The sequence below is a fragment of the Corythoichthys intestinalis genome, chromosome 4 (genome assembly GCF_030265065.1).
Source record: "Corythoichthys intestinalis isolate RoL2023-P3 chromosome 4, ASM3026506v1, whole genome shotgun sequence".
Taxonomy (NCBI): Eukaryota; Metazoa; Chordata; class Actinopteri; order Syngnathiformes; family Syngnathidae; genus Corythoichthys; species Corythoichthys intestinalis.
Window position 1 is genome coordinate 12,426,113 of NC_080398.1, and position 22,185 is coordinate 12,448,297.

At 38.1% G+C, this 22,185-nt stretch overlaps 1 protein-coding gene across 3 annotated transcripts in view; it reads left to right on the plus strand.

Moving 5' to 3' along the window:
* fhod3b (formin homology 2 domain containing 3b) overlaps positions 1-22,185 on the plus strand; it is a 173,097-nt gene that overhangs the window by 105,983 nt on the left and 44,929 nt on the right. For all 3 annotated transcript variants that reach the window (XM_057834776.1, XM_057834777.1, XM_057834779.1), the window contains exon 5: positions 2,906-3,011. In XM_057834776.1, coding sequence (XP_057690759.1) covers positions 2,906-3,011 — 106 coding nt within the window. The remainder of the gene's footprint in view (positions 1-2,905; positions 3,012-22,185) is intronic.

Sequence of the window (22,185 nt, forward strand, 5' to 3'; positions counted from 1 at the left end):
CGATTCAGCACATTTTAAAACATAGAAGTACGTTCAAAAATCTTCCCTGCGCAATTCCGGTGATGCAACGGATTTGGTTTCCCCATTTGTATTATTATTCTCATGTTTCATTTTTTACACACCGCATAACTCTGGTCAAGTTTCCCACCAACCTCGTAGAAGCCAAAATGTCCCCAGATGTCTACTTTCAATGTCTTAGGTGCATCAATAATCTTTCTCGCTCCCTCTTTCTCCGCTTCAGCCATTGTTATGTCTTATCTCTTAAAAGTTAGATCTTGTGCCCGAACCCGATAAACATTTTGGGCCCGACCCGACCTGAATTTTAGGTCGGGTCAGGCCCAAAATGTTAAGCATTCACGTTCGGGTCGGGTCGGGTCGGGTCGGGCCACCATTCCGGACTAATAAATTATTTAAAAAAATAAATAAATAAATAAATTAAAAAAAAAAAGGGATAAAACCGAGAGCAGGCTCTCTGTATTGTGCATTTGCTTGTGCACGCGTGTGAACGCCGTGGCCCGCATGTTTTTTTTATTTTTATTTTTTTTATTAAACTTTCCCAGCGTTATTTCATTGTGTAAATGCTTTTATAATGATCATAAAAATATGTAGACTATTTAAACATTAAGAAAATTTGCGTTTTTTTCTGCCAACTGAGAATTGGTTACGAAAGAAACTTATATTTATGCACACAAAGGCAACACAAATGTGATCCTTTTGAATCTTCTCCACTGTGTGTCTGCAAAACCCAAGGTTTATATATTTTTTTATATTAAACTTTCCCAGCGTTATTTCGTTGTGTAAATGCTTTTATATAATCAAAAATATAAAAAAAAAATATAATAAATATAATAAAAATATAATAATAAAATATGTAGACTATTTAAACATTAAGAAAACTTGCGTTTTTTTCTGCCAACTCGAAGAAATGAAAATAAATTGCTGCTGCTGCATTTTTTTTTTTTTTTGCGCGTCAATCCAAAAAAAATAAATAAATAAATAAAAATATCTGGTTTTTCAGGCTGGGCCTGCAAATCTAGTTAATTGAACGGGTTCGGGCCGGGTCGGGCTTCAATACCAGCGGGCCGTGTCGTGTCGGGCAGGATTTTTTAGGATCTAACCTCTATTGCACATATATAGTGGGCTAGGCCTACATTTTATTTTTGTTCTACAATGCAATTTAGTTGATGTTTTGTTTGCAACTGAACTGATCCCTGGATTGATATTGCGATAAAGATGCTGCTGCACTACAATATTTTCTTTGTTTTTTTCTTTAATATTTACTTGAATATTTTTATTGATGGGGTGTTGTGACTAAAATACAGTGACTATTACTGATTTTGCTCAGGAGTTCAGATGTTGCACAGTGTTAAAGGCTGCTACTGTGTGTAAAAAAAGAGAAAGCCCTGGTCTCCTGTGATCTGTTTTTTTTTTTTACTATATATACAGTATATCTGAAAGTATTTTCATTTGACTTCAACCAGGAGTGACACAAGAGCCAATAAAAAGTTGTTTAATGTCTGACCGTTTGTGTTGCCTCATGATTCACGAAAAATATGCTTTGCTTTAGAATTTTAATTCATCCCAGGCTTTAATGCATCACGATGCATTGCCGAATCGAACCGAATCGAATCGTGCCCCTCTGAATCAAATCGAATCGAATTGTGGCCCTCCAAATCGTAATCAAATCGAATCGTGAGGGCAGTGCCGATGCACACCTCTAACAGCCACTCAAGCAAAGTCCACTCCAGCCACCACCACATGAGTTTATACATTTCTCAACTTCACTTTAGCCCCCTCCTCATTCAAATCCTGTGATATATCGTGTGCACAGTAGCAAAAAAAAAACATTATGATAGCACTGGCAGCTAACAGAATACATCAATTTATTAATATTAATTAATATCATTATGTTAATGTAACTTCATGTGGCTAGTGAATAGATTAGACTGTTGATTTAACAGAGACGCCTTCAATGTGATTGAATTTATCACGTTCATATGTAGCAGATGTCAGAAAGCTTAGCTCTGCCACAGTATGTTGAGTAGTTCTTGCTCCCCATATGCTTAAAACTGCTTAAGGGCCATACAGGTTTATGTTAGGAGCCTGGGCTTTTAGCTACCAGATTATGCAAAGATGTTTAAATGGCTTCATAACTGATGTTCGAGTCATAGCCTACTTTAACATAACTGAAGCTAGAAACAAACTGCATTTTAAATCCAGATAGTGTTTATCATTCACCTGTGCGTATATATAAACTTTTTTTTTCCCATATAAATATTTCAATCCGATAAGAAAAGAGAGTAACATCATGTGGTTTTGGTAACAGATTTTGGCATGCTTTAAATATTTAACTGTGTAAACACGAACAAAACTAGGGGTAACATAGGCACTGTTTACAAATTCATGGATTGATTCAGACCAAAAAAACAGCCTTAAACTTAGTGACAAACAGACTATTGCAGATACCACAGTACATTGTTATCTGCAACAATTTCCTTTCTTTTTATGTACTGTATTTTATTGTAGGCAACGTAGAACCGTACTGCACACAATTTCACAGAGTGATGATTGTATTTTTGAGCAAGAATTAGCAAGTTTTAGTGCCTTATGGGTTATTGTTGGGGACAGCATGGCTCAATGATTGAGTAGTAGTTCCACAACCCAAAGTTTGTCATGGTGACCATGTCGAAGTGTCTTTGAGCAAGATACTGAATGCTCCTTTTTCCAGTAGGTGAATGAGCAAATAGGGTCAATGTGTTTTGAGTAACTTGAATGTAGAAAAGCTTTATGCAAGTGTAATCCCATTAACCATTTGTTCCAAAGTCCTTCCTGTGTTTACAAATGTAGTCAGCACCCTTGGACTATTGAATTGTTCTTTACATTGTCTGCTCTCTCTTTTCTTTAGGATGACAAAGATCTAGTGCATGAGTTTGTGGTTGCTGAGGGACTGACGTGCCTGATCAAAGTGGGTGCTGAAGCTGACCAAAACTACCAGAATTACATCCTCAGAGGTACAAAAGAAAATGCTCGGTTTTCTCTTGCACGATCACACCTTTTTTTTTTTCATGTCTGGAGGAGGACTTTACCAATCAATCCCTTTACACTTGTCTCTCCTTTAACCACTCCAGAAACTTATGTTTACTCTGTAAATTGATACCTTGGCTGTATGACCTTCTCACATGGAAAAAACATATAAAGCAATGCTGAGGCCTAGTTTAGTGGCTGAGTAATTTATAAGTCCCCTGGTAGTGAGGGTGACGGATCACATGTTTTATGTCCAGATAGTGGATGACTCAAGGTCAGGGACATTTCACTTCCTGCTATGAGGACACTATATGCTTAAGTAGCTCCTAAAAACTGTTAGGATGCTAAAACCTACCCTTTTTGTATTTTGTTTATTATATCTGTCGCGCTTTTGAAAAAAAACTTTGTTTGATATGCCTAAGCCAATTGTGTCAAGCTGGCTTTGTTTTGTAAGTGATCAAACTAAGGTTTGCTAAATTCCACGGATCTACACAAGCGTGCGAGGGTTCTGTTTGGACCAGCATTTTGTTTTTGTTACTACTGTTAGAAAATTAGGGAAATTAGGGACCTTAACAATTTTTAATTCAGGTTAAAAACAATGCTCAAAACCAAAACATAAAACTCATTTAAAACTGGCTGGCCAAGTTAAAACAGCTGGTTAAAAGAATACTAAAAAAGTTTCCAAAACAATTTGTTAAAGTGGCACTAAACAGTCCTTGTAATATAAATAAAACATATTAAACCTAAGGCTTAAGACATATTAAACGTTATGTTCTTAAAGGGATCCACGGAAGACTTTTAGTTCCTTGTAGTAGAACTGTCGATCAAAACAATGTTATTATTCATGTAAAGGCAGATTTGTTGTCATACTGACGCTCTTCTTTCTAACTAGATTTTACTGATCTACTACTTAAAATGATCCACCGATAGAAAGACTTGTAGTTCTGAAAAGATAAACGTTATTATGAGTTAAAGTAATTTGATATTGAAACCCCTCTTGATGTTTATGTTTTTAGAAAGTCTGTAAAATTAGTTTAACTAGTAGGTCGCTATTATTGCTGATGGCACAGGGCGGTGACGTCACATGGTTATGCTGCCGGGCTTCCAAAGTATGACTCTATAGACATAAATATGTCATCTGTTCAACACTTTCAATTTGAACCCGAAAGGAACATTACTGAGCATGATAGCACAGTCGATATTTCACAAAACGAGCAGCAAAAGCCAAAATGAACAGGAAAGACAGGATGAGATAAGACGAGAGTAGGAAAAAAAAACGGTGTAAAAGGAATTGCACTTACCCGGTAGTATTCGACGAGTGACCAGTGACACTCTATGTCATCACCCTGAGCGTCCATTATGCGTTTAAAACACGGCGTCCACCGTAGGTCAAAACATGTGCTAAATATTAGATTTTTAAATCAATCGCAGCATTTTATGTGTTTTTATCAACATTACAAAATTGTGAGACATATACAGGGAAAAAAACACATTTGATATGTGTTGCGCAAGATGCTTCACAAGTGACTACATCAGCCAAACACTTTCATGCCATACCTTTAGTGAACATCACTTCAACAAGAGTCACCCTTTAGCTGACCCATATTCATTCTTGGGCCCCTTTGCGTTTATTCCCCTAATTGCGTCACAGGCCCTCATGTGCAACATCTCTAAGTGTTAACCTTGTCTGTATGTCAGTGACAAGTTACCTCTGTTGCCCTCCCTTGTGTGGGTTATAAACATGAACATGACCCCTGCTTGGATTCTGTCAGCCCTGATCTATAATGTTTTTCTTGTTTGTAGACAGGTTGAGGAGGAGGTTTTATTTGGAGCCTCCAAGGTTTGAGGAGATGTTGATGTCAAGTTGTGATGAATAATGTGATCACTTCTCTTATTATTTCACTCCCTCTTCTGATCAAAACACTTTTATCACTAATCGCTCCTCCTTGCATTTCAAAATCAAAATGAGAAATGTAAGCACACTAGCACGCTCCCCAGTTCACCCGTTTTAATTCTTCATCTCAGTTCCTGAGATTGGCTGCAGAGCATTGAGAGTACAGTAGGACAATCATTCTCTCTCTTGTAAAACGTTGAACATGAGCTTGGATGTGCATGCTTAGGTTGGAAATGTATGGTTTACAAGTGACAACTGAATGAAATGTAGACGTACGTCATAGGGATTCCCCACATGATGGGGTTTGGAGGGTCACAGGCCTGGGCTTTTTATACATGCACAGAAACACAAAAAACTAAGCTCTTAAGAAGGTTTGTTTCTGTATTTGCGTGCGTGTAGGTCCATGTGTATTTGTGTTTTAGCATGTTGCTGAATCCCTGTTCATTCAGACTTGCAAAAATGCATGAAAGTGTTGTGATTTACATGGCAGCACAGTAGTTGGCTATATTACTTAGGAGTAAGTAAAGGAGTAATCATGGGCCATTTTAGAATTGTCTTGTTACAGAGACATGACAACTTTGTCATTTTAAAACATCCACAATGAGAACTGCTGAGAATGTTCACACATAAGAAGGCTGTTGTCTTGTAGCTGAAAAACCAAAACAACACAAATGTTTATCTGCTTGTTTTAGATTAATCTCTGTGCGTAGTTTAAATAGTCCCAAAGGGTGATGTGATGTCTTTCAAGTTGGAGCCAGCTCCAAAAAGTACGGAAGGCAGCCTTGAAATTTTCCGTCTGGAGTGCCTTTCAAAGCTCCCTCATGAATCAATAAAACTATCTTGAAAGATGGAAAAAGTATTCACACTTGCATCTAGTGAGCATACATTTTGTAAGAGCAGGTTCCCAGACTTGACTCCTTGAAATAATTCCATCCACACCCACATCATGCTTTTTCCCCTTCTCAGTTGTTGTTGCCCTGAAGGTGTCTGTGACCATTTAGTTCTGTGATGTGGGTTATTTCAGGGTCGGGTCCCTTTTGGGGCCCCCTCACACCTGGCTTCGGAGGCTTCCATAGTGGGATTTAATTTGCTCGAGGCCTGCAGTTCTTGCCCAGAGGGGACCTTGTATGCCTTCATCACCCCATCAGTGTAAATGTGTATGAGGTCACTCTTTCTGAGGTGCCTTTTTGTCATCTGGTTTGGCTACTTTATGCTCAGGCATGCTGCAAGGTCACAAATACATAGAAGTAATTAAAAAACCTAATAATTTTGCTATCCTGTCTATAAAGATTAGTGAATAACAATAATATTAATTGTATGCTACATACTAGAGGTGTGCAAAATTTCCGATTCTTAGATTATTCGCGATTCGGCCGTGGAAGATTCGAGAACGATTCACAAACATCCAAATTCCGATTATTGAAATATGCCAAGTAAAGCAGAAGTACGACACGCTCAGCGCGCCGCGCGGTCTTCGGTACGCAATTAGGGACGGAGCGAGAGTAGCTAAACATCATGCTTCTCATTACCCGGCCCCTCGGGTAACGCCAATGCTCAACTCACGGCTCTAGCTCAACTCATGCCACGAGATAAAAAAAAAAAAAAAACAACATACCTGACTGCTGCCGAAAAGCTGCTACAAGCCACATTATGTTAGGGTAGATATCATTTATATAGGAATAGATGCATTATAGCTTCGGTATCGTTACCAGCACATCTACAAAAAACTAGATGCGGGCGTTAGTAACGGCCGCCATCTTAAAGCAGTAAACTTCCCTGCAAGGCTGTTGTTGCGAACCTTCCAAGCGAACCTAATTAACTTTTTATCTAAAATACTCCTAAATCGGTAAAATATTGACTTGAATCTATCTTTAAAATAGTTCTAAAACTTTTACATGTTGAAAGTAGACAAAAGAGAAATTATGGAATAACAGGAGCAATTTTAACAACTTTAACGGTTGATTCACAACATTAAATTAATTGAAAGTAGTTTAAAGCTGCTGATATAGAATGGGGACTGGAGTTTTTTATTTACTGTTATTTTTGTATATTTGTTTACTGCTATATCTTAACTTGATACTGAAATAGTAGTTTGGTTTAGCCTGAGAGGATTTTTGAACAATTTTGGAACTAATGTACAAAACAAATTTAAAAAAAAAAAAAAAAAAAAAAAGGAGTGGGGTGCATCAATAATCGTTTTATAATCGAATCGGAGCCTCTGAATCGTAATCGTAATCGAATCGTTAGGTGCCCAAAGATTCCCAGCTCTACTACATATAGTACCTACAGTATGTGTTAAATTGTAATACTACAGGAAAACCTCTGAGTTTTCAAACACAGTTGGTCCCATAGAAAGTAATTACCGTATTTTTCGGACTATAAGTCGCAGTTTTTTTAGTAGCTTGGCTGGGGGTGCGATTTATACTCAGGAGCAACTTATGTATGAAATTATTAACACATTATTATATCATTTCACATGTTATTTTGTTTTTTTGGGAGTGACACTGATGGTTTGGTAAACTGGTTAGCATGTTCTTTATACTATAGTTATCTGAATAACTCTTAATAGTTATCATACTGTATACTTATTCAGCATGTTGTTCTCTATTGTACTTTTATTTTGAATTGCCTTTCAAGATGACATATCCGTCCTATGTGTTGGATTTTATCAAGTAAATTTCCCCTTAAAATGCTATTAATACTCCGGTGCGACTTATATGTTTTTTTTTTTCCTCTTCATTGCACATTTTTGGGCTGGTGCGACTTATACTAGGGTGCGACTTATACTCCGAAAAATATGGTAATGTGCAAATGTGTGGAAAAATGTGTTGCACAACTGAACTATTGCCAACATAAATGTACAAACAATAATACTATCTCTAACTAATTTTTAATGACATTATGCTTTGAACCCAAAATGGACACATCTTGTTGATATTCTTAATTGTTTCAGTTAGAAATCAAACCATGAATTTTCTATAGTTATAAAAACACAGGTAAATCCAAAATGAGGATAAAGAACTGCAATATATGGTTGTATTTCTTTTCCATTTTTAGCATTTACTCAAGAGTGCAAGGCTCTGTTAAGTTAGGCACGGCTCAAGAAAAAAAAAAAAAAAAAAAAGAAACAAGCAAAAAGAAAAGCACATGGAAGCAGCACCAGACAGACAAACCAATTACAGCCAACTTGAAGCAATTATAACTTTCTCTGAAATGGTCACTGTGGATAGTCATCAGTATGATCTATGTTTTCACTGACACCTACTCTGCTATTCTTGCCTCTATGCTGTTTTTATGATGAAAAACCATGAGGAAGTGAACTTGACATTTTTAATTTATAGGAATGAGTAGAAACTTTCCTTTATACTGTATATTTTATAGTCAGTGAGCATAGGGGGAAACCCTGCATGTAACGCTTGTAAAGCCTACTTACAGGAACATAAGTCATTACATGCCGTATTATGTTGTACAGTGGATTGCTATACATGCTATAGCTTCTAGAGTTGGCAGATCACTTGTACTAGATATGTCACGCTCATATTTCTTCTTGTGCTCGAGCTCGTCTTCATAACTTTTACACGTGCCCTATAGTTAAGAGGTACGCTCTTTTTAATGACAACGTGGTGACATGGCTACAAGTAGGCAGAGGTGGGTAGAGTAGCCAAATATTTTACTCAAGTAGGAGTAGCGTTACTTCAAAATAACATTACTCAAGTAAAATTAGTCGTCAAAATAATGTACTCAAGTACAAGTAACTAGTGAAAATACTCAAGTAATGAATAACTGCTTCTTTTTGTTGTTTTTTTTTTAACAATTTATTTTTTTCTCTCAGCACAAACTTATCTATATGAACTATTGTTATGACGATACTGTACAATAACCCATTAAATAACCAAACTAAGCCAAAGAAATAATAATAATAAAAAAATCATTAAATTAAAGAGGAAAAAAAAAACCACTAATGAAGCATTATTTGTCTAGAGCGCATGAGTGCCCTGCCCTCGAGTGGAGAAAATGGTTTGAACAGTGAATACTGCAGTTCCTTCATAGTTACTATTATGAAATTAAAAGGATCATATCTCCGGTTTTCCGTGGTCAATCAGTGCCAAATAAAAACTGGGAGAGTTTTAAATCCGCGCTTTCGATTCATGTTGAGGGCAGCGCTCTATAACAGATACCGTATTTGTTACGGTGCTTTAAAGACACGTGATTGAACCGGCTTGCATGACTTATACATAGACTTATGTCGAGGTACCACTGTATGTAGAATAAAGAGGAAAAATGTAACGACTCTTGTGTAGCGGAGTAAGAGTATCATTTTTTTCTTTACAAATCTACTCAAGTAAAAGTAAAAGTATGGCTTAGTAAAACTGCTCTTAGAAGTACATTTTTCTCAAAAATTTCCTCAAGTAAATGTAACAGAGTACATGTAACGCGTTACTACCCACCTCTGCAAGTGGGTGCACCTTTCAGAGGGAGTAGATGTGTGAATCTATGTTTAAGACATTAAAGTCTCTGGTGAGCGAAAAAAGAGGCTTTGAGGCATCGGAACACAATGTAGTTTTCGTTGGAATATAGTAATTATTGTAATGTCACACAATATATGATACTGAATTTACTCCAGCGTAGTGTTGGCCAAGTTTTAACTCAGGCATTTTCCCCCTAAAAAATATAGAAATAGAAACTAAACAATATGTTTCAGATTTGAACTGTCACCATCATAGAAATTTTGGGTCATCTTTACTGGTACTAAATTTTAAATTGTCAGTTTAGACATTCCGGGTTTATGATCATCATCACATTTTTTGGCATGTTTTATTTCACAGCCAGGCTAGCAGTTGCATGTACCAAATGACTGATTTTGTTCATGTCCAAATGAAAGCATTTAACTCATTCTTTTTGTTTCCTGTCTTTTTTTCTGAACATAATTTCGTCACAAAAGATATGTTTTAGAGCAAAAAAAAAAATCCTGTGTAGGCTTTACAATAAGTTTTGAGGTTTGGTGTTTTTATTTTACTTTATTTGTTTTATTTTAAAGTACTGCTGTATTTGCCCATTTCATTACACTTGTACTTTTTAGTAATTTGGAGATTCATTCCTTTCTACCAAATCATATCCAGATGATTTCAACTACTGATGTGCAAATGTTGTTGTTTTTTCCCCATTGAGCTATCTTCCAAATTTGAGGATTACTCCACATAATAGTGGCCTCTTTTTTTTGTATATTCTTGACAAAGATGCCCCTACCCAAACTTTTCATACACTTGGCAAGAGTGTAACATAATCCTGTCCTTCCTGCTTTGACCATTTGGTGAGAATTAAGTGAAAGCCCAGGCATGGTTGTCTTAACATGCTGCTGGAAGCTGTCATTGGAAACACTGTGTATTGTGTCGTCTGGCTGTGTTACGGCTTGGCTCCTCCAGAGGGGCCAGACCTTTACTGTTGCCCGTCGTCTGCATAAACACACGTGCATGGTGCTTATTATGGGAGTAGTGATTTCCCTTTCTCGACATGCTAAAATGATGACCGAGAGCAGATGAAAGAGGGCAGAGATACAATCTCTAGTGTATGATAAAAGAAATGTGTGTGGGGGGGAGCTGACATGGCTGAAACATGTATGGTGGACACTCTGTATGAGGGATGCTTATTACTGTCTTTATACATTCTGGATGAGTTTTGTGGGATTTTTGGTTTATTCACATTTATATTCAACCATGGCAAATTAATAAGTGGCTTTCATCTTCAGAAACTCTCAGAAACTCCTACACATTTGAGTGCAAATGAGTGCCACACACAATTTCATTCTGCAATTCCTCAACTTCAGAGGTGACATTTAGCCTCCAGTATGGTTTCTCTCCAAATGACTCCAAACAATGTGCTTTGGCAACACAATTAACATGGACAAGTCTCAAACGCTTTGGACTCGGCAAAAAGGAGGCCCTGACCTAGTGACATGTTTAGGTTAGATTTTACCAGTTACCCCCTCCCCACTTAAGGTGAAACCTAAAGGGACCCTTTATGTCTACATCACTTTTCTTTTCTGTACAAGTGTTTGACAAAACAAGAATATTTCATTACTCTACATAGCTCATATGGATCCCCTCATCGGAAAACTGACCGTTGATAATGAAGATATTGCAGGATTGGCTGGTTTGTCTTCATTTGAGCCAATTCGATGTTTATCAAGAAGGCACCTTGCAGATGTTTCGAGTTATCATTGTCATGTCATCCATATGTTTGATCTGACTGGAGGCAGGCACATCTTAGAAGGGAGACACTACAATTATATCCTCCATTTTATTGGTGTAGAAGTGGTGTAGCAATGTTGATAAGTCCAAGCCGCTACCAGGCTGTTGTGGACTCTGACCAGTCTTGTGATAAAAAGCAATGCACAGAATCTCATGCGGATCTGATCTGAAAGCGTTGACATAATTTAAGAAAACTGAACGTTGATATAAAATGCCAGTTGAATTACAACTTAATTCAGATGATTTTTTTTTTAAGATTTCTCATAGTCATACAAGTGGGAAAAGGCGTTATAATGAAAGTTGTTGAAAGTACCTTCGAGCAGACTTTATCTTAGTTTTTGAAGAAAACTAATGAGAGCGTAGGCAAGTTTAGCAGAGTTATGTCTGCTCCCCTTTTGTTGACTCATTAAGCTGTATTGCACTGTGAACTCTGTCTGTGCCTTTTTTGCAACAATTCATGGTAACACGGAAACACAAAATAAAAATTAAAGATCACTTGTGGAGTCTTTTAAATGCTCACTGAACTAACGGCTTCTACACAGACGTGAAAAACTTGGCTTGTGGTTCAAGCTTTCTATACGACGAACTGTAATTTCCTCAGAACTTTGTTGTCCGTTGATTAGGCCAGAAAATTTTAAGTTTAGAGGTTCCTTGGTCTGTGTTTATGTTTTAAATTGGTAGGTCTGAATCTTTTTTGAATCCATTTTACGGACAGTGTTGTCACAAACATGTTATTAAGTAGCACGCTATTGTAGTCTGATTACCTTTACTAACGAGCAATCTAACGCGTTCATTTTTCCAAACTAGTAATCTGATTAAAGTTAGTTTCTTTAGTGCCTGTACGTTACTATTTTGTTATTGCCTCTTAATGTACGTAGAATGAAGAATATTGTAGTCATGTACGAAGAGAATTTTGAATTGAAAATGTTAGAAAGGTTCCCACTACGTGTCCACTTCCATGGTAAGCACTGACAGTTACTTCCTGTTTTGGTCTCGAGTCACACGCACTAAGTGTTTTAGGACTGAAAAAGTTCAGGGTGTCCCCTGCCTACTGCCCGTAGTTAGCTGGGATAAGCTCCAGCACCTCCACGACCCTCGTGAGGAGAAGCGGCATGGAAAATGAATGAATGAATGAAAGGCATGTGGAGCGAGGGACCACATTCGAGCCAAGTGCAGCCACCTGCTGAGATGTGCGAGGGAATGCTGATCTGTGTGTGTCAATGATGAACATGAGTATTTTTTCCTTCATTCTGGAGGGTTCCGGCGATAGGTTGGAGCCACTACATGTGCGGCCGTTCCGTAGCTTTGACATTTCAACGGCGGGTAGGCGTAAGCATTGTTTACATCAGAGGTCGGGAACCTTTTTGACTGAGAGAGCCATGAACACCACATATTTTTAAATGTCATTCCGTGAGAGCCATACAATATGTTTAAAACTAAAAATACAAGTGCATTTTTTGTAATTTCAACACCTTTGAAGTACAATAAGTCTCAATTCTTTTTAATACCGTAGTTATGCATTTGCTAATCAATGATGAGTATTCCTTACCATTAATGCAACTTCTGGTGCTGCACGGTTTTGCTAATGGCTTTGTAGTCTGGTTGATACTTGGTGGGGTTAAGCTTAGGGATGTCCCGATCCAGGTTTTTGCACTTCCGATCCGATACCGATACTGGCCGATACCGATACCGACTTATCTGGGCATGTGTTAAAGTTTAAAGTTATTTAGCCTCCTTACTTAGTTGTCAGACTCATGTTGAAAAAGGTTTTAGTACTCTTGATAACAACTAGCCAGCTGAATTAGGTGAGTTTGAATAACACACAACGGTTGGTAACAAGAAACTGACCTGTTTATTAAGTGAGAAACACAAAACATTATAAATAACAAACAGAAATGGCATAGTCAGTCAGTAAAACGTGCAAATAATATTGTAAACAGTCTTAAAAAAGCTAAACACACCAACAACCTCAGTGGAAAATCCCACAAATCCCCCAAGCTATTAGATGCTTTTAATGTTTCGTGCATTAGTTACAAAAATTGTATAAAAAGCCTCTCAGGTTTAAATAAACGACTATTTCAGTATCAAGTTAACATTTTAAAACAGTAAATAAAATACTCAAGTCCCCATTCTGTATCAGCAGCTTTAAACTACATTTAATTCATTTAATTTTGCGAATCAACTGTTAAAGTTGTTAAAATTGCTCCCGTTATTCCTTAATTTCCCTTCTGTCTACTTTCGACATTTGAAAGTTTTAAAACTGTTTTGAAGATAGATTCAAGTCAAGATTTTGCCGATTTAGGAGTATTTTAGATAAAAAGTTAATTAGCTTCGCTTGGAAGGTTCACAACAGCCTACTGGGGAAGTCTCCTGCTTTAAGATGGCGGCTGTTTACTAACGCATCTGGTTTTCAATACTTCAATGTTGCTAACGCAGTCGAGTCGGTCGTTTTCCATCTAGTTCTATATATGTATGATATCTCCAGTAGTTGACGTAGTTTGTAGCGGCTGTTAGCAGCAGTCTGGTATTCTTGTGTTTTTTATCCAGCGGCATGAGTTGAGCTAAAGCCGTTAGTTGAGCATTGGCATTACCCGGGTCTATGACAAGCATTATGTTTACTTTCGGGACGCAATGCGGTCCCGAAAGTACCGCATTGCACCGAAAGTACCGAAAGTGAATGAGAAACTGACCGCATTGCGTCCCGAAGACCGCGCTGTGTATTAGTTCCGCTTTACTTGACATATTTCAATAATCGGAATTTGGATGTTTGTGAATTGTTCTCGAATCTTCCACGGCCGAATAGCTAAGGATGTAATGACGGCTGGACATGTTGTACCGTGGTTGTAATTGTTGAATGGTGCGTCTTTACTCACGTGAGATAATGGCTCGTCATTCAGAATGAATTCTTCGGCAATGACTCTTGTTATTCCCTGGGCTTTGAGACTGTCGAGTGCCAGTTTGTCACACATAGCAAAAGTTTCTGCCAGTGTTAGTTGCGTAGGACCTTTCTTTTTGTCTTCGGTTTTCTTAACATACTCCTCATATTGTTTGTGGTGGTATGTCGCTAAATGCTTGATTAGGTTGGTTGTATTAAAACTTCTTACAGCTTTACCACTACGCTTGACTCTGTTGTTGCACTCTGCCTCTTCTTCTTTGTCGTCCTTTAAGGTGAAATGATCCCACACAGCTGACATTTTTACCGATGAAGTCTCTCGGTAAATTGGGAGACGGTAATGTAAATGTAGTGTGTTGAAGGTGTGCCGTAAAATGCGGACCGGAATTTAGGGAATCCGAAGCAAAAACTGGAATGGATTATGTAAATCGGTACGCTGGAAAACCCGGACCGGATCCGATCCGATACCGATGCGCATGTTTTTGCCCATATCGGCGTCCGATCCAATCCAAATATCGGATCGGGACATCTGTAGTTAAGCTTCATGCAGGCGTTGAGAAACTTATGCACAGATCACCATCTGTGCACACCGAAACACATTTTTTTCTTTACCGAACTCAATGAAGGACTTGAATAAATCATCCCTTCTTTTTGTCCCTTTCATAGTCAAAACCTTGCAATCACTCCGAACTGCGATTAATAGCTTACGTCTGTTGACTCATCCAAAGCGAGAGAAAAAACTGTGTCGCATTTATGTCCTTGTGTTCTATTGAAAAGTACGATACTCCTCGTCTTTTCTTTTTTGCATCTTCTGAAAAGGGTTGTTAAAATTAGATGACAACGCGGAAAACGAAACTGAAAACGAGGAAAGTTTACTTCCTGATCACACGCACACGCTCACATCGGACGCTATTTTCGACAGCAAAATACATCAACCCCTCTTGAACAGTGTCTCTGCCTCATCTGCGTTGCCTATGCGATTGGATAGATAGATAAATAGATAGATAGACAAAACGACATGTATATGTTTGCCACTTTCCCACTAAAATTACTGTGAACCGGCTTTCTAGTCACTCCTGGGCTCATGCAGCCAAGGCATGGGACTTGGGGGTATCTAACGTAGCACATCTATATTGCTATTTGATGATATCTAGTGCGAAGTGCGGCATTGTTGTCGGAGTATTAAAAAAGTTAACATACGCCGCAAAAGTCACATCTGCTCATCACTGCACAACACCAGCATATGACCGGTGACTGTCGCCATTTCGCGCAAGGCGCAAAGGTGTATAACAAAACTTTTAATTTTTTTTTTTTTTTTTTTTCTAATAATTAAAACCGTCAAGAGAGACAGGCTGGCTCGCGATTTATGCCGTGAAGTCATGTTTTAATTTAGCATCTTTGGGCGACCCTCGTGAGGAAAAGCGGCATGGAAAATGAATGAATGAATGAATGGAATGTGTTTAACTCCGATTGAGTGTAAAGTGCTTAGTTGCCGCCACGTTTTGTGGCCAAATTGACCGCGTGTGTGTACAGTGTACTTCCGGGTTGTGGGCACGCATTGGCGCCCGCCCCCACCCTTGTGTTTATTGCTCTGAGCAATTCATTTGTGTGTTGTTGATAATTGCTCAGTCAGTTTGCATTGTTTTACATTGACGCTGATATGCTCTTAACCCTAAACCCTAACCTGAAGTTCAGAATTTTTGACATTAGGCTTAATCTTGAGTCAGTTATGGTTGAAAACAACTCCATCGAATAATTAAACCCCCGCTAACTCGAAGATTACACCTTATGTGAAAAATTCTGATCTTCCCCTTTAAATTCAATTATCAAAAAGTCAATGCGATTAAATTTTTCTATTGTCATTCTAATGTTGAGGCAGCAAAGGGAGAAAAATTGGTAAAAATTAACCGATAAATTACTTTTACAGTGACGCAGTTACTTTGATAATAAAGTAATCAGTAAAGTAACTAGATTACGTTTTTGAAGCATAATCAGTAAATAAATTACTTTTTCCAAGTAATCTGTGACAACACTGATTATGAAGCATTTTTTGGGGGTGGGGTTAACTCATTGTTTTGGTTTGCTAGCGTCTATTCCTTTACTTTGTGGTTTTCATCTATTGTGAACTTCCTTTTCTTTTTTTTTGTTATGTCTTTAAATGGATGTTAATGTTATTGTATGGGATGTTGAAATGTTGATGTTGGCTGAGATTTCAGAAGGAAAAAATGTTACATTAAACAGTTCCTATACTGCAAAGAGCTTTGAGTGAAGCGTGTCCAGTCACGTGCATGCACGGGGGCCTGCTCGTCTCTGACCTGTGAGTGCAGCTGCTGGCTAATGCACAGCATAGCAAGATAACAGCCTGAATGCAATGGAGAGTTGGCCCCTCTCCCAAAGCGCTGATAAAATAAATTCTCTTCGATGACGGACAGTCCAACTGACCTAGTTTTGTATACATTTCCAAATTAAAAAGTAAAGGGGCAAAGTGATGAATGAGTTTGGGAAAAGGAGGCTTTTGTGTTGATTTCTCCCATCTTTCCAGATAAGGCCGTTCAAGCCATCTGATTCATGTTGGCGCTGCTACCCAAACCTCAGATATTTTCTCACCTTGGCAGCGGTCATGGAGCAGCCCTTCCTGCACATTCTTGCGGATTTGCAGCATAATTGCTGCGGTTGACGAGAGAGAGGTCTTTAAGAAACACTTTCAGAACTACCACTGTGGCTCAGACATGGGTTTCAGGTCTTTCATACAGAAGGTCTTTGCTTGTTGTCCTTACGGCCATATGTTTTCTTCCCAGGCTAGCCTTTCCCATCGTGGATACATTTAAATTCCAATCATTGAGCTTTGAAGGCAGTTCACCGCCTGCCAGCATCTCATTACGTGACATCCATGCATAAGGGGGCAGAGTCATGTTATTGTTGTACTTTGTGTGAGGTATTTTAGAGCTGCTCATGATTAACCCAAATGGGGGCTCACATTTTTGGCCACAGATCAGTGCCTGAAGTGGACGCTGTCCTGCCCTGCCTCAGCACTCACATGTTCTTCTTATTAATTCTCCTAAGATTATATTGATGTTGTCATACAGTAGACATTTGAGGGCAAGGGGAAATCAGGTCTCAGGTATGTTGTAACAGAAGATCCACTAGATAAGTAGTACCGTATTTTTCGGGCTATAATTTGCACCTGAGTATAAGTTGCACCAGCCATAAAATGCCCAACGAAGAGGGAAAAAAAACATACAGGTATATAAGTTGCACCGGAGTATATGTCACATTTTGGGGGGAAATTTACTTGATAAAATCCACAACACATAGAACAGATATGTCATCTTGAAAGGCAATTTAAAATAAAAATACAATAGTGAACAACATGATAAATAAGTGTACAGTATGATAATGTTACATATTGCATGAACAACAAAATGTGAACGTACTGTCCTCACCAGGATGCTACGGCTCGGTCCTGGCTATACAGCGAGCTAAACACCCAAATGACGATGCTGGACGTCCATATAATTTGCTCACTTTATTTTGGCCGCCGTTATGACACCATCATTTGAAGAGTGAAACTAAAAATAGAAATAATACAAATCAATTTCGTCCTCGATACCAAACAGGTTCACTTCAACGTAAATAAATATTAGCATTATAGCACTATTATACCAATGACACAAACGGTTAGCATGCATTCGCTAACATTAGCACATCGTTCAAGCAACCAAACAACTGGCTCAAAGTGTCCGATCGCGGGTGGAAAACACACAACAACAACACAAAAGGTGATACACACAGGCGTTGCCTCTGTAGAGATATTTTACAAGCATAAACAGTGAACGTAGGTTCGCAGCCGTGTTTTTCTCTCTCTCGCTAACTCGCCCACTTGCTCAGAGCTGCGTAGCTGTCAGTCTTCTTCTGGCGAGTGAGCGCTCTTCTTCGCATAAACAAGTGCGAGTGCGCCCCCACTTGGGCGTGAAAGTGCCACAAACTAAAAGCATACATTTCAATCTAAAAAAGTCAATAATACAATTAAACACCCATTGCCAAAGGCAGAACGCGAACGTGGCCGGTATGTTGACGTAACATAGCTATTAAGAGTTATTCAGATAACTATAGCATAAAGAACATGCTAACAAGTTTACCAAACCATCACTGTCACTCCAAAACACAAAAATAACGTGAAATGATATAAAAATGTGTTAATAATTTCACACATAAGTCGCTCCTGAGTATAAGTCGCACCCCCAGCCAAACTATGAAAAAAACTGCGACTTATAGTCCGAAAAATACGGTATGTCTTTCTTTGCATCTAGCATGTCTACATTACATACTGTAAGTATATGCAAATTAGGGTTGTTCCGATCATGTTTTTTTGCTCCCGATTCGATCCCGATCATTTTAGTTTGAGTATTTGCCGATGCCGATATTTCCCGATCCGATTGCTTTTTTTTTTTGCTCCCGATTCAATTCCAATCATTCCCAATATTTTTTCCCCGATCATATACATTTTGGCAATGCATTGAGAAAAAAATGAATAAAACTCGGATGAATATATACATTCAACATACAGTAAATAAATACTGTATTTGTTTAATATGACAATAAATCCTCAAGATGGCATTTACATTATTAACATTCTTTCTGTGAGAGGGATCCACCGATCGAAAGACTTGTGACTTTGTATATTGTGACTAAATATTGCCATCTAGTGTATTTGTTGAGCTTCCAGTAAATGATACTGAAGGCCATGTCCAATGCATGATGGGAAGTGGAACCATGACACGTGAAACCAAGACTGTGCGTAGTGCTACCAATTCATATATCTTCTCTGCGATGGCATATAACTTAAGGTGTTAAGAAAAAGATCAATCACTACCTTGCTTCCCCACATTTTTCCCATGATATTTATAATCGTAGGGAGAGGGATTGTAAGGCTTTATCCAATTAAAATAAGGTCCAAAGACTGCCAAAATTCACTCTACTCATTATACGCTGCCTTTTAGCTCTCTATATAGCCAAAACGGCGCCATTACAGATGGAGCACGACAAAGCGTGAGTGGGTCATGCAGGGCATGCATTAATTGCGTTAAATATTTTAACGTGATACATTTTTTTAAAAATTAAATACCGGCGTTATTGGGATAAATCTGATAACCCTACCTTAAGCCTAAACTAAAGACTCTGGATAAGTGTAACATAATATGTCTGTAACGTTAAATACAATTAGAAAACGATTTAATAAAAAAAGATATATATATTAAAAAAAGGCATGGCCGATATTTTTTTTTGCCGATTCCAATACTTTGAAAATGACGTGATCGGACCCAATCGATCGGGACATCTCTAATGCAAATACAAATGTACAGTAGTGATTTTTTGTGGGGCCTTTTCATATTGCAGAGTTTGCTGTCAACCAACACATTCACAGTGTATGTCCTCTTACCGAGAGAGCTTGCGATGCACTGGTTGCCTGCAGCCATGAGGAACATGCGCGTATTGAATTATGTTCATTGATATGTGTCTGACTATGTATTCCTGCCAGCTTGTTCCTGTCCAGAGGCTATATGAACATGGTTGTGAGTGACTCTGGGAAAAAAATTAAGAAACCACTGCAAGATTAATCAATTAAAGAAACGGAAAATAAGAGTACTTCAAAATCAAGGATGGGCTATAGGTTTACTGAAAATGACATTCATTTTCTTTGCATCTCTCCATTAACATTTGCTGTCATGCTATGTGATGTGTAACTAATAATTTTGCAGTGATGTCCTAATCTTTTCCAAAAATTGAGCCCTCAACTCTCCCTGCAAACAAGTGACCTCCTAAATGTTTGATACAACCATTAAAATTAATCTAAAAATGTTTGGTCATCTGTTCTGATGGTTAGAAAAAAATAATTATGGAAAAATTAAGTATTATATCTAGGACCTGGTCACCCACAGAAATGTGTGGTATAGTAACTTTTAGGGATCCATGACTACAGTTGACAAAAATGTGATTGTATTCCTCTATTTCTGTAGCATTTGTCATCATTAAGGCTGAGCTGGATTTTATCCCATCTGACTGGTTAGGAGACAACATTCCTGGACTGTTTCAGTTTTTCTGTGGTACTGTTAAATTTCATCACCAAACAGCTAGACCAGACAGTACTGTGGAATGATAAAGCAACATTAGAGGGACAGTGTTTCATTTTTCTGTCCTCTTTAGTCGTTCCAAGTACATGTTGTGCTACCTTTTTCCCTCCATAATAACACCAAAGGAATTGGGAAGTCTGCATTTTAGACAACAAGATAACTTTCCTTTTCCAGCAGCGGTTTCATGAGCCATTTAACAATAAATAGGTGAAAATAGGTTCGCAGAGGAGGCTGCTAGGTGAAAACAATGACATGTTTCCCAGGATTGCATTTTCCAAAATGATTGTCATTTAAGCTGGTTTGCTTGTTTGTTTTTTGTTTCTAAACCAGTTAAAGTATTGTTTTACCCTAATCGAATAACTGCATACAATTTGGTCTTTTGTATTTACATTGCAAGTTAAGTCAAATTTAGTTTTACAGTGGTACCGCTTTTTAGGAATTTAATGCATTCCAGGACCTGGTTTGTAAGTCGAAATGGTTGTATGTCGAGCAGATTTTCCCATAAGAATACATTATAATTCGATTAATTCATTCCACAGCCCAAAATCTACGCTACACTAGAAGTCCCAGAGAATTCTGCAGGATGACTATTTGCCATGGGAAAGGCAAAATAAAAACAATACATATCACACACACACAAATTATAAATAAAAATTGAAATAGTAATATAATAATAATAATAATAATAATAATGTAAGGAATCAGGTTCTAATGTGGCCGTCGTGTTTTGCATGCGTTTCCTGAACGCACCGTGTGACTGGTGAGCGAGAGAGTGAGAGAGAGGGAGAGAGAGAGAGAGCGAGAGGTGCGGTAGAGTAGGAAGTTTTTACTTCTTTTCATGTCGTTGTTGGCGTGGGCTACGGCCAACAGTAGCCATGTTGTGTTGCATAAGTTCTGAAATAGATTAATAAAAACCTGAAGAAGCTGGTGACTTTCTTGCCGATGTTACAATAATAAGATTTAAAAAATCATTTTTATACATTTTTTTTACACATAGAGACTCGCGAACGGAGGTTGGTGGAGACCGACCATATTGTCGAGCCTGTTCGCTCACACGCACACCACGCTCATTTATTTCTATCATTTCCTTTTTAATTTCAGTGGTAAGCGTTACCTTTTTTTCACCACCTGCACTAACCTTCTTGGGAGCCATGTTGATTTCTCTCAAAAGAAAATCCGCCGTGCGTCCGTCTGGCGGGAAAACAGTGAAATTGCGACGCTGTCATAAATTGTTGTATTTCGAGCATTTCTCATATGTCGAGACAAATGACGAGTCAAATAATACGTCGGACGTCCAAAGGACCATATGTCAATGTGATTGCATGTTGAGGTAACACTGTACAGCAATGGTATGAAACATCTGAGGCCATTGCTACTCTTGCGAGGGCTGTCTCAGTTGAGTGATCAGCTCTAAAACTGCGCTGAAAAGGCTCAAAAGATCAATTGAAGAATGTACAATAAAACGAAGAACCTTTTAATGTTCTTAAGCCTTCTCAGGCATCAAGTGACTCCATGACGAAGCATTTTTAACGAGAGTAGGAGAGATCACGGTTGTGCGGTTTTAGTACCATGTATAAACTTTTATAGATTTAATGTATCTACTAGGGTTGTTCCGATCATGTTTTTTTGCTCCCGATCCGATCCCGATCGTTTTAGTTTGAGTATCTGCCGATCCCGATATTTCCCGATCCGATTGTTGTTTTTTTTGCTCCCGATTCAATTCCAATCATTCCCAATAATTTTTCCCGATCATATACATTTTGGCAATGCATTAAGAAAAAAATGAATAAAACTCGGACGAATATATACATTCAACATACAGTACATAAGTACTGTATTTGTTTATTATGACAATAAATCCTCAAGATGGCATTTACATTATTAACATTCTGTCTGTGAGAGGGATCCACGGATAGAAAGACTTGTAATTCTTAAAGGATAAATGTGACCTTGTATATTGTGACTAAATATTGCCATCTAGTGTATTTGTTGAGC